The sequence below is a fragment of the Nilaparvata lugens genome, chromosome X (genome assembly GCF_014356525.2).
Source record: "Nilaparvata lugens isolate BPH chromosome X, ASM1435652v1, whole genome shotgun sequence".
In the NCBI taxonomy this organism is placed as follows: Eukaryota; Metazoa; Arthropoda; class Insecta; order Hemiptera; family Delphacidae; genus Nilaparvata; species Nilaparvata lugens.
In genome coordinates this window covers 51,376,612-51,389,322 of record NC_052518.1, presented here as the reverse complement: position 1 = coordinate 51,389,322, position 12,711 = coordinate 51,376,612, and the positions used below count along the sequence as shown (strand labels likewise).

At 35.1% G+C, this 12,711-nt stretch overlaps 1 protein-coding gene across 1 annotated transcript in view; it reads left to right on the top strand.

Moving 5' to 3' along the window:
- Positions 1-12,711, top strand: part of LOC111048941 (neo-calmodulin) — a 483,793-nt gene that overhangs the window by 194,096 nt on the left and 276,986 nt on the right. Inside the window, exons 2-3 of the mRNA XM_039443295.1 lie at positions 289-496; positions 6,829-6,972. Coding sequence (XP_039299229.1) covers positions 289-496; positions 6,829-6,972 — 352 coding nt within the window. The remainder of the gene's footprint in view (positions 1-288; positions 497-6,828; positions 6,973-12,711) is intronic.

Here is a 12,711-nt window from a genome sequence, read left to right as displayed (position 1 = left end):
GTCTTAACAAATTTTTTTTGAATTTCAAAATTTCTCTTCAAAAAAAAACAACAATGATTTCAATATAGCAGCAGTGATCGTAGTGGTTACTTACTGCAACTGGCTGGCGGTAACAATTGCTCTGACTAGCTTGTAAATTTTTTGATCAAATTCTTTGATCAAATTCTTCGATCAAATTATTCAGAGTTCTCAATTTTTTCATTGCATTGACTTGTAACAATGTCTTAGCCATGACTGTAATAAATTGGATTGACTGATAACAAATTTGTTTGTTATAATTGGTTCCAGACAAGACAAACAAATAGCCCGGTTGGTGCCGAAGATGATGTTGCCAGTGACACAACCCCTGTTGCTGACAACATGCATGTTGTTGATAACACTGATAATGTCAATAGCAACGTTGTCAATGTCATTGATGTTGAGCAGCACACACCCCCTTCTGCAACCACCACCACACAACACAATCGTCTGCCACTCTCCAAAACTCAAATGCAGGGTGAGTCATATTCTTATCAAATCAAACAATAGGTCACATTCTGCTTCTCAAAAATTGAGCATACATGCTCAAACACTCGATGTTGAGTGGTCATTCCAGTTTGTAATTCTTATCATGAAACCTGAATTTATAAGGTCAGAATACTCCATGAAAGTGAGAAATTATCTTTTCCTAATTCATTACTGCCTCTTATGAATTATTCAGAATTTTAAATACCACCATGTAGTGATCAGCTATCTTCGATTCAATGAATAAAGTAGTTTCTATTTCAGTTGCACTCATTCTTGTATTGACATGATGCATGTTTATGTTATGTGATCACAATATAATTTTTCTCTAGCTGGATCCAGTTTACAGTATGTTTAGCTGGTTTTGTGCTTGATATTTTGATATATCAATGTTCAGATCTTCAAAAATGATTAGATTCAATGAATGAATCTTTTGTATTAATAATATGGTGAGTGCTCAGCCATTATTCTAGTTCTGTGTTTAATTGGGATACACCATTAGACAGCTGTCCATAGAACAGTCATCTTGTTGGTGGAGAGGGAACATAATTTGCATGGAAAAGGTCAGTTCCAATTGAGCCGCGGCTGGAATGAGATCAAAATCCAGAGGTAGACTTGGTCCTTTAAAATTTGTTTAAAAGTAATTGGTCAAAAAACATTCGAAATATATTATTTTTCATTGTAGTTCATTTAAAAGTAGTTCATTGATCATTTAAAGTGAATGTTTGGATGTTTATGATGATGAGTGCCATTATATTTTTGTAGCCAATTTTGAAAGTCTCTAATTGATCAAGTCCTCAATTATTAATTCGTCGTAGAGGACCAGGAATAGTTCAGTGCAAGTTCCATTTAAAGCTTGTTTTCTTGAGGAACTTGAGTAAAGATTAATATTTTAGGGATGATGAGTGCCATACTATTTTTATAGCTCATTTTGAAAGCCCCTAATTGACCAAGTCCCCAATCATCCATTTGTAGTAGTAGAATTAATTGAGTCTACGTAAAAAGTTAAGGTTCCAGATCAGTTGTAAGATACAGCCAGTTTTCTTGACTCTAGTATGCGCAATGGAATATTTGACATCAAAATTTTAGCCAGCTTAATGCACCCAATAGAATGTAAGAGTTAGATAGAAAGCAAGTCCCATGACTCACCCTTTAGTATTTAATAAAATTTTCTTCCATTTCCAATACTTACAGAAAAACACTTACATAAATATGTGTGACAACAGCAAATAAATGTGTAACCTACTATTGGTGGGGTGGTAGCCGATCAGACACAGGATTGAGGAAAACGCCCTTCATCCTATGCCCTTCCTTCCTGGGGCACACTGGAGTTACTCTACTAGCTAGATTCTTATATTGAAATTTATATAGTATGAATCAATTCATCAAAAATTCCAGTACCTAAGTTTGATTATAATGGTGATATTAACGGTCATTCTACTTCTACTGAACAAACTTGTGCCAGGATAGGTAAAAACACACTCCATTACCTACTAGTGCCAGAATGGTCACTATCCTTTTACTGACCTGACTTGCACCAGTCAGGTAAAACACAATACTCACAATGTTTATATTTCAATGAATTCCTTCTACTGAACCATGACTCGCCAGAGCATACTACTGAGATTAATATGGAAAAAAGCCAAATTCACAATATGAAACGAAATAAAGACAATAAAGGCAACACAATTTTTAGAAAAAAATTCAAGGAATTCCTATGGAAAAGTGGAATTCAGAAGAGTCTCAATAGATGGAAGTACTTTTATGAATAATCTATTTCTTCAAGTGAAGGAGCATATTAGTTGTGACAGTTGAGTTTCCATTAATCAAGTAAAAACCAATCCATTTAATAAGAGAGAGTAGGGTTGTGTTTGTTTGTTTGTTCATGTGTTCGTTTGTGCCCATCAAAACATGTCAACTTGTGGATTGCATACCGGAAAAACAGAAACGATTTAGATCTCCAAATTTTGCACATAGATTCTAAAAATATCAATCTCGTGCACGTGGAAGCCCAAATTTCAATTTTCCCTCCAGATCTTTCAGAATTAATGTTCAAATTTGATTCCTGCTACCATACATGAAGTTCCTTACGTCATAGGCTACATTTTTGTAGCCCAGAATGTTTTTTTTATGAGGAGTTTATAATGCTATCACAAGACAATCATTTACGAACGGAACTGTGTAGTGTAACGGTAAAACACTCGCTTCCAGAGCGATGATTTCTGGGTTCGAGTCCCAATTCTTCCTAATTTTTTTGTTCCTAATTTTCTCCCTCGAAACGTATTATTATCAATTAATTTTTGAAGGAATTCGTTTTCATTACAATTGAACTTGGATTTTATCAAATAACTATTTTAATGTAAATTTTTGGCACCAGTAAAAATGAAATGGACATAGTCTTCATGCTGTATCATTGGATTTCATAACAAAAAAATGAATAGATCACAATAAAATAAGTAATTATTTATATTCTTCATTTATAATGTACTATCAGACACAAATTCGCAGTGAAACGAATATTTTTAGGTATTTTGTTTGGAATTGGGAAAACAAAAGGCTGCCTGATTCAAATTGAGGAGGATCCAATCAATACTAAAATTTAATGATGTATTGAAAAAAACCAATATGATTCTGTGAGGCTTCGAAGTATTATGTCTTCTTCAGTTACCTATCTCTCTCTCTATATATATATATATGTGAGTGAAATGGCAATCACTCACTGACTGACTGACTGACTGACTCACTCACTCACTCACTCACTCGCAGAACTAAAAATCTACCGGACCAAAAACGTTCAAATTTGGTAGGTATGTTCAGTCTTTAGAGGCGCACTAAGAAATCTTTTGGTGATATTTGAACTCAAAGGGTGGTTTTTAAGGGTTTAAAGTTCTTTCAGCATGTATATTCTTCTTATTCCAATATCTTGAAATGTCCATACCATATAAAAAAAAAAGTAAATTCGTATGGCTTTTGTTGGTGGGGAGTCCCTTGCGGGAAGGTCCCACCGCCTGAATATATAATTTGAGCCGTCAATGGGCCTTACGACTGTCATACTTCAGCCGGGACCGACAGTTTAACGTGCCCATCCGATAACACGGGAGTGATCTGGTTAAAAAACTTTTGGTATTGAGAGGGTTTGAACCCGGGATCTCTATGCTGCTAGGCAAGCACTCTATCCACTAGACCACGGATCACTCCATACCATATGTTAATATAGAACTATAATCTAGAGAGAGTACCTCTTCGAAACAGTTGTTCTAGTAACTAAATTAGAAATTTTGTCAGGTTGGCATTAAGTTGAGTTGACTTTGTTAGGTTGGCACCAAGTTGAAGATTGAAATGCATTTATCCAGGACCTCCTAAATACCAATTTCTCCAATTAGCCAAAATTAGCGTTTTCTCAGCTTTTCTGCGTTTCCTCACCTTTTTCAATAATTGATGGAAATATATTTTAGAAAAATCAGTACACAGGTTTAGCTGAGGTGGAAGAATTTTGTTCGCCAAAGATACACCGATATAGTAACAGGTGTTTTTCGAGATCAAATTGACATATCCGCTGAGGTCTACATGCAGGCGAGCGAAGCGAGCCCGCTGATCTCATTTTTGGATGATCCAGTCTGGGGTCCAGGGGGCGGAGCCCTCTGGCTAGACGGATATGGCGAGCGAAGCGAGCCTGACGGCTAGTACTATAATAAAGGGAAGAACTGGCTTATACACGTAAGGAATAGGGAATTATGTATGACGCATCATCACGTCTGAACTACTCAACTGATTAATTTGAATTTTCACATATAGATTCTTAATTAACCGAAGATGGTTATATGCCTATTCTCAGTTCTTTAAGATTTCATTAAGTCAAGTTTTCGATTTGTCATGCTTCCAGTTGTTGTATAGAAGCAGCTAAACATTTTTTTAAAAAGGGAAATTGTTTTTAAGGGGATCCTATTCGAATAAAAATAACTGATTTTCTGTCGCATCAAAATTTTGTTCTGCCATTTTGAATTCAACTTCATTTTTTTAATTGGAAGGTATATATGACAAAGTTAGAAGACAGAAAACTAACGTTGGTCGCATATGATACATGATTTTGATACATAATTTCAAGAGAAAATTAATAGTGAAAACTGTACCGATTTCTCAAACTGTTCAAAAGTTATTCTCATTCAAATATATTGATAGATCATCCATCCATCCATCATCTTCACTATAATAATGGGAAGAGCGGGTTCATACACGTACGGGTAATTATGTAGGAAAATTATGTTTGACACATCATCACGTCTGAATTACTAGACTGATTGATTTGAAATTTTGAAAAAAGATTCTTTATTAACTGTGGATGGTTATAGGCCTATTTTCAAATTTCGAATTTTTTATTACGTCAAGTTTTCAGTTTGCAAAGTTTTAAAACTTGCAAAGCACGGGTTACCTGCTAGTAATTTAATAGAACTAATAATCTTTAGATTACGATGAAGTTTAGTTTATAATTTTGTTATTCATTTGAGTAGTTCTAATAGAATAATATGTTTAGTCTGTCATCAATAGTCTCATTGCAATACTGTGCCGACGAGATACTAGTCAATCCGGATTACAACTTACAACTTGAGGTTAATAGAATTACAGTGTGTTATCGAAATTACTCTTAAAACAAAATTGAAAAGAACTCTTTGTTCAACAAGACAAAGCAAGACAAAAACACCTCGTTGCCCAGCTGACTTTTTAAACAGTGCTGCCACACTCTGGCAGCGTAATGAATAATATGATCGAATATGCAATGTCTCTGAAATAATGTAATGGCGTAAATGGCGGCACTTTCAAACCTCACAAGGTTGTAACATATAAAAAAGAAGGTAATTGCATGCGTATTCCATTTTTGATCAGTTATTTTAACTTCAGTAAAGAATAAATTAATTTTTGCTAAATGTAAGTAAAAAATAATATACAGTACCTATATAAGATTTGATTGTATAGATTGTTTTCCTGTGTGACAATATTATATTATAGTAATGAAAAAGCTGCTTGTGTCATCTAGTTGAATGAGGTATTATTTCAGGCATTTCAGAAAAATGTTTCTATTGATGATTTCCTTTATGGTTTTCGGCAATAGATTATAAAAATTTGGCACCAAAACTGCATAGCATTTTTTAAACATTGTGAGACTCAGTCATGTCGGTTCCTAATAATTTAGAGATCTCTTTTTTCTACTCCCATCTGGGGCTGTTAAAATCGCATTTAGTACAATTTTTCATTTTCCGTTTAGTATTTAATAGTGTCTAAAATGTTGATGGGTTTGTGACAGGGGATGTCTCGCCAACAGCACACAGTGTGTTCTGTATACACACCCTCATTTTCTTCTATTTTAATTTCGTAATATATTGTTCATTTTGTTAAAATTTTCTCTACCTGATTCTCTGTCTGTCACTCCCTTCTGTAGAAGATAGCTGATACAGGTATATCTGATTAAATATTAACTATTCATTTTTGCTGAAAATAATCAATTATATTTTATTCGCCAAGAAAATATACTTTTCAATAATTTTATTAAAAAAAATATATAATTGAGATAAAATATTTTGTTAATTGACCGAGCGAACTGAGGTCTAAGATTCAAGTCGACGGTTTTGCATCTCTCTTCATGTTTGAATGTTCATATGTTTATATGTTGCGCATTCAAGGCGAAACGCAGCGTCGACGTATATACAAGGTTTTTGGAAATTTTGAATTCCAAGGATAATATAAAAGGAAAAGGAGCCTCCTTCATACGCCAATATTAGAGTAAAAATCAGACTATAGAATTATTCATCATAAATCAGCTGTCGAGTGGATTGTAAATTGCATGCCATGACGCATGCAATTTAATATCTCAATGTAACTTCGTGAAACATCAGCTGCTGTGTGGACTATATTGCATGCCTCATTGAATGCAATTTTCATGCACTATTAAATGAAGTATTGATGTAATAAAGCATGCAATATGAATAACTAAAATAGCATAGTATTGTCTCTCGACCTTTCTCCGCTTTGAACTCGGGCTGTCCTGTTGCCAGTATGTCTTGAAAGAGATTAGCTTTTGATGTTAGAATTTTTGATACACCAACTCCAATAGCCATCAGTCGTTTTCACACCGATATCTCGCCGACACAAGGAGGCTGTGCTTTATAACTGCACGAGGTCCACTGTTCACAGAACTACTAGTTAATTATATTTCTACATTTTTGAAAAACGAGCTGGCAAATTTGTGGAACTAAAAGAGTATAGAGTTATCTGCTTTGTCGATAGCTGAACAAATACAGAAACATCAATAATTTGCATTATCATTTTCAGAGTTCAGAGAGGCTTTTCGCTTATTCGACAAGGATGGAGATGGTAGTATAACTCAGGAAGAACTGGGAAGAGTGATGAGAAGTTTGGGCCAATTTGCTAGGGAGGAAGAATTGCAGCAAATGCTTCAGGAAATCGATATAGATGGTAGGTCTTTGGGTATTATCACATTAGATACGTATAAGTGCATGCGTGGTCATGGAATACCAAGAGCACAGATGATCTGGAAAGAAACATAGGTACACTCACACTCACACGTGCACTTGCTGGTAAAGTTCAGTAACTGAGCAGCCACAGACAGGTCACCACTTTGTTTCAATGTCTTTTCCAAGATTCTGTTCCTCGACTCATGCATGTTGGTGTCGTCCGATGAGTGATCAAGGAAAAATAATCCACTGAGCGATCCATTGTTTAGAATAACAATAAGGATAGGCAGACGCTAAGAGTGGGAGGACTTGGGTGTCATCAGGGACTGTGACAGAGGAAGGCTAAATGGGTAGTGTCATGTGTATACTCGCAATACAATATATTAATGATAATGATTAAATTAGAACTTCAGAACCCACCACCTCCCATTAAAACGAATAATTTGTTAAATAATATTCTATCCAATTAACAATATATTTACAAACTGTTCTCAAAAGTCTTTGCAACTGACTAACATTTTACTGTTCATATTTGAAAATATCGATTTGGGTACTATTACTAATGATAGTAAAAAAACTCCCTAAGGTGTAAATTTTTGAAAAAGCTATTCCATTTTTAAAAATTACTGAATAACAGAATTCCAGCTATTTATTGACAATTGAATAACTTCATCAAAAATTGATATTTTGAGATACTTTTCCATAGAAAATGTATCCTCAGAATTTCATGAATTACTGAATTTGAAACTATTTATTTTCAAAAATTGAAAATTTTGGATCACAAACTTTCATATCTCGAAAACTATGATCTGAAGAAAAATCTATTTCTACTAAAAAAATTAATTTTGATATTTTGATAGTTTCGAAAAACTTCGAAAAAAGCCACAAGTAAACAGTTCTGAGCCCCTTGCACACACAGCCTTCGAAACAGAATATTTCAGGTCCTCTAGAAATTATAACGAAAATTCAAACTCAACTAGTCAATAAAAAATATAACATAACAGATATAACTTGATATCTGTGAGATACTTTATACCCTTTCTATTTGTTGCTCATTTACTTGAAGAAATGCAGATGATTGATAGAACTCGTTGGAGTTGTAATGTTTAATATATAAATATATATTATAGGCTATAATGAAGATGAATTTTAACTATTCGATCTTTGCTTAACAACTGATTCCTTTTTATGGAAGGTGGTAGGTACTGATTCAATCGGGGATGTTTCACAGAGACGAATTCTCACAGAGACAAGTAGTGTTTTTGAATGATATTAGTGTCACAGAGACAAGTTTCATAGGAGCAAGTACTTCTATGAATGGCAGTCTCATAGGAACAAGTTTCCACGGGTCCGTATCACAGAGACAAGTTCTCACAGAGACAAGTAGTGTTTTTGAACGATATTAGTGTCACAGAGACAAGTTTCATAGGAACAAGTATTTCTATAAATGGTAGTCTCACAGGAACAAGTTCACACAAGGACAAGGTGAGTCTCACAGGAACAAGTTGGTGTGGTGTGTTGCCTACATATGAAGATGAAGGCATTTCATTTGTTCTAATAAATTGGATGTCATTTGTTTTTATATATGTTCTGAAATAATTCATTATTCAAAAAAATTACCGTTTCACAAAACATTATTTATACATGACCATGAAATTATCCTTAATTGACGATGGGCCCATATTCATTTAATAGAGTCTTTCATGAATTTCAATGACAGGAAAATATTAATCGATCGATCACATTACCTCGGTACCGAGTTATGTTGCGAAGATTAGCGATGATGATTAGTGAAGATTATTTAGTGATGATGTTTGACAATTTCTTTGAAAAAAAAACATTTTGGCGATCGTCTCCTATCTTCCATATTCACTTAATCTGTTCCTCATATGATGCACCTTGCGTCCTTTGTCTTCAAGTAATGATTATGTGTATTGAGTAGCCTTAAACATGGACCGCTGTGGAATAAAACAGCCAAGAATAATTTCTCAATCTTAAATATTAATTATTGTTCCAAGAAGAAAAATTTGATATTATAATTGTGTGATAAAAAAAATCTCAATTACAATTAAACCTTTTAACCTATTAAACTGTTACGAAGTCCAAGTATACAATCTTTAGAAACGATTTTTTCTAAGGAGTTAACCAAAAAAATATGTTTGATAAATTTTAAAATAAATCGTTTACGAGATGAATTTACCTTCGTTCAAGATAACTCCGGAACATTATGGGAAATGAGTCATACAATATGTATATTTTTACATAGTCTAAAAAAAATTATAATGTTAAAGAAAATATTGATAATCACTTAGAATAGTATATAACGAAGTATTTGCTGAATTAAGTTCAATGATAATACTTCATCATTTACTTTTATGTTGAATTCGCTTGGAAACTATTAATTAGCTCGAACAGCAGTATTAATGATATAATAATATCAATAATGTAAAAAGATATGAAAACCAATAGTTTACCTTCAATAGCGGGTTCGACAAAGTTATGTAACATATTCACGCTATAGAAATTGCAGTTCCACATAAAAAAATAAACTGACAATACTTGCAAAGGAAAAATAAGTAGGACAGAATTCACATATCGAGGAGTTGATACTAGCCCCAGGGCGGTTCCACTGCAACTGAAACAAGGAGAGAATAATTTCTCCCCTCCACCAATACAAGCACTGTCACACAGACTTAGCTGAGTCATATCAGCACATGAATAAGAAAAATGAATAAATGCTCTCTCCGTTCTTCTTCTTCTTCTTTCTTTCTAAACGTCAAAATTTATTTGTTAAGTTAAAGAAAAGGAAAATGAATTTTGATTAATCATCAAAATTCGTTTTAATATCCTGCAGGGCTGTTTCGAAGAGTCGATCACCAAGGAACCGTTGAAAGGGGCCGTTCTCGAGAGTCGTTCTCAAGAATCCAGAGTCATTACCGCCTTCCTGCATCGTCTCGTTGTTCTTACGTGTTACCGCTCCAAATTGGATATGTTTTGATTTCTACAAGATTTAAAATCGATACAAATACACACCCTGTGTGTTACCGCTGCATTATGAACCTGAGACTGTTAGTTGTTTTGCATAATTCATAAAGATAGTATAAAAATAAGTAAGTTGTATTTGCTTCTCAAGTAGTGAATCCCGCCTTTGTATGAAAGACTGTTTGTTTCACACCCTCGTTTTACTTCGCCTTGTTGTATTGAACTTTATTTGTATGTTTAAATGCTTTTTTGATCAACTTATTTTTTTCCGGTCCTCCGATATAAACGTGTAATCTCTTCAATTTGTAATCATTCACTCCAGCTTGACTCTACAGTTTTAAAGCTATAAGTAATTTGTTATTGCGCCAACCTCGGTGGCCGTAACCAGGCACGGCCCTAGGGACTTTCCGCCCTGGGCGAGATCGGCAACCGCCGCCCCCCACTCCCAAGTATCCCATCTAATTGTTAATCCCGGGTTCCACCCCTTCCTAGAGTGATCGCCTAACTATTGATGCAATTACGTCATTCGCACCACAGAGTCTCAGTAAACTCTAATTAATTATGTACTAGGAGTCCCAAGTGTAAATATTCCACATTTTAAAATTATCTTTGTTTCATAAACTGTTTTATGTTTCCGGTTACGAATATATTCTTTATAAGCCGACTTAAGAATCTACTCGGAGGTAATCAGCTGTTTAACTTACAATATTTATTGACATTTAAACAAATATCTGACAGATATAAATATTGGGGGACAGTATAGTCCTGTCAATATAGACATATAAAAGGGGTATGCTTGCAATTTATATTGTAGTACTGATTTCCCAATATATTATTTGGATACATGAGAGAAGTCCAGAACCAAATTCTTCATGCAAAATTCCATTGTGCTATATACAGAGTGGCCCAAAAACCTCATATTTTCGGTTCATTTTCCAGTTTTCAGCTATTCCCGCCAAAATCAGTATTTGGACAGAGAAATTGCTCCTGCTTTTTTTCAAGAATATAAAATTCTGAATAGGATGAGAACATTCGGAATTTGCTATATCTAATGAGTACAGAGTTATGATTTTTCAAAAATGAGGTAAATTTTAAGAAAAAATCAATTTTGATCATATTTAGTACATATTTGATCAACAATATATCCTGATTGTTACAATCTAGATGTAAAATTCAAAATCCCTCCGGGCGGGAATTTTTGCTCTACAATCTGAGACTCAGTAGAGCGCTCTTTATACAATCAATTTGAAGTCAGTTTTTGAGGTCTACACGCAATATCCTAATTCCTGTAAACTTAGTACCATAGAGAACACATAGCTATGCTATCTTTAAAGACTTATAAGCTAATGCTATATAGCATCATATAGCAATCTCATATAGATTTTCTGGTACACCTGACAACAATGCTACTTGTACTGTGAAAAACACCTAATTTATTCTTAGCTTCAACCATCATCACCATCTATATTGTCCTCACAGTGATATTTTGCACAATAATATAAGTTCATGAGATTATGTTCTATGGTAATCACCCGTTAGATGTACTCCATTTCAGTATTTCCTAGTGGTATCACGTACACCCTGAGTACCTTCAGAGGGGGGTGATTGATACCCAGGTATTGCTCCTGGACGACTTAGCTCAGTCGTAATGTGGGCGGGGAAAGGAGGCAAGCCGAAGTTCCTCTTCTTCCTTCTTTGTACCTCAGCTTGTGTGGACAGCACCTCCTGGTGCTTCTGACGGCGTGAAGGTCGCTCTCTACTCTGATGACACCACTTCGAGGTATTTTTGGATTGGCCTTACGGCCTCGGTTCCGCTCCAGTATAGTAGGAAGAGGAAGGATAGATGGAAGGGACGGCACAGCTAACGGGCCGCTATGCCCTAGGAGGATTGAAGGATAGGGACGACAGCCAATGGGCCGCTGTGCCCTGGGAGGATGGATGGATAGGGACGGCAGCCAACGGGCCGCTGTGCCTTGGGAGGATGGAAGGATAGGGACGGCAGCCAACGGGCCGCTGTGCCCTGGGAGAATGGAAGGATAGGGACGGCAGCCAACGGGCCGCTGTGCCCTGGGAGGATGAGAGGATGGGGACGGCAGCCAACGGGCCGTTGTGCCCTGGGAGGATGGATGGAAAGGGACGGCAGCCAACGGGCCGCTGTGCCCTGGGAGGATGGAAGGATAGGGACGGCAGCCAACGGGCCGCTGTGCCCTGGAGGATAGGTGGAAAGGGACGGCAGCCAATGGGCCGCTGTGCCCTGGGAGGATTGATTGATTGATTGATTGATTGATTGAGTACTTTATTTATGTAGATTACAATATATACTGGCTTATATACTTATATACAATAGCTTACAATAGAGCAAAATTATAGATGAATTTACATAATATAGACTAAGAAAATAATTATTGAACTGTATATGATATGAAAAAGTAATTTGTATAGTAATATAATAACTATAGATAATTATATTGTTATGCATCACATAGATTGGCGGAGCTTTGGACATATCAATGTCCATTCTTCGGAAAGAATATTATAAATATCCTCCCCACTAACTCTCTACCAAAACGTTAATTTAATTAATTAAACTAAGGATTTATTTATTAATGTGAATTTTGTAAAAGTTTCAATTAATATAAATATTCAAGAGAAAAAAAAAACAGAAAATTGATAGAGTAAAATAATTATATAGGTAGATAAGATCAAATTATTGATTAATACAATAAAGTAGGCTGAAAGTAGATCAGGGTAATCAACT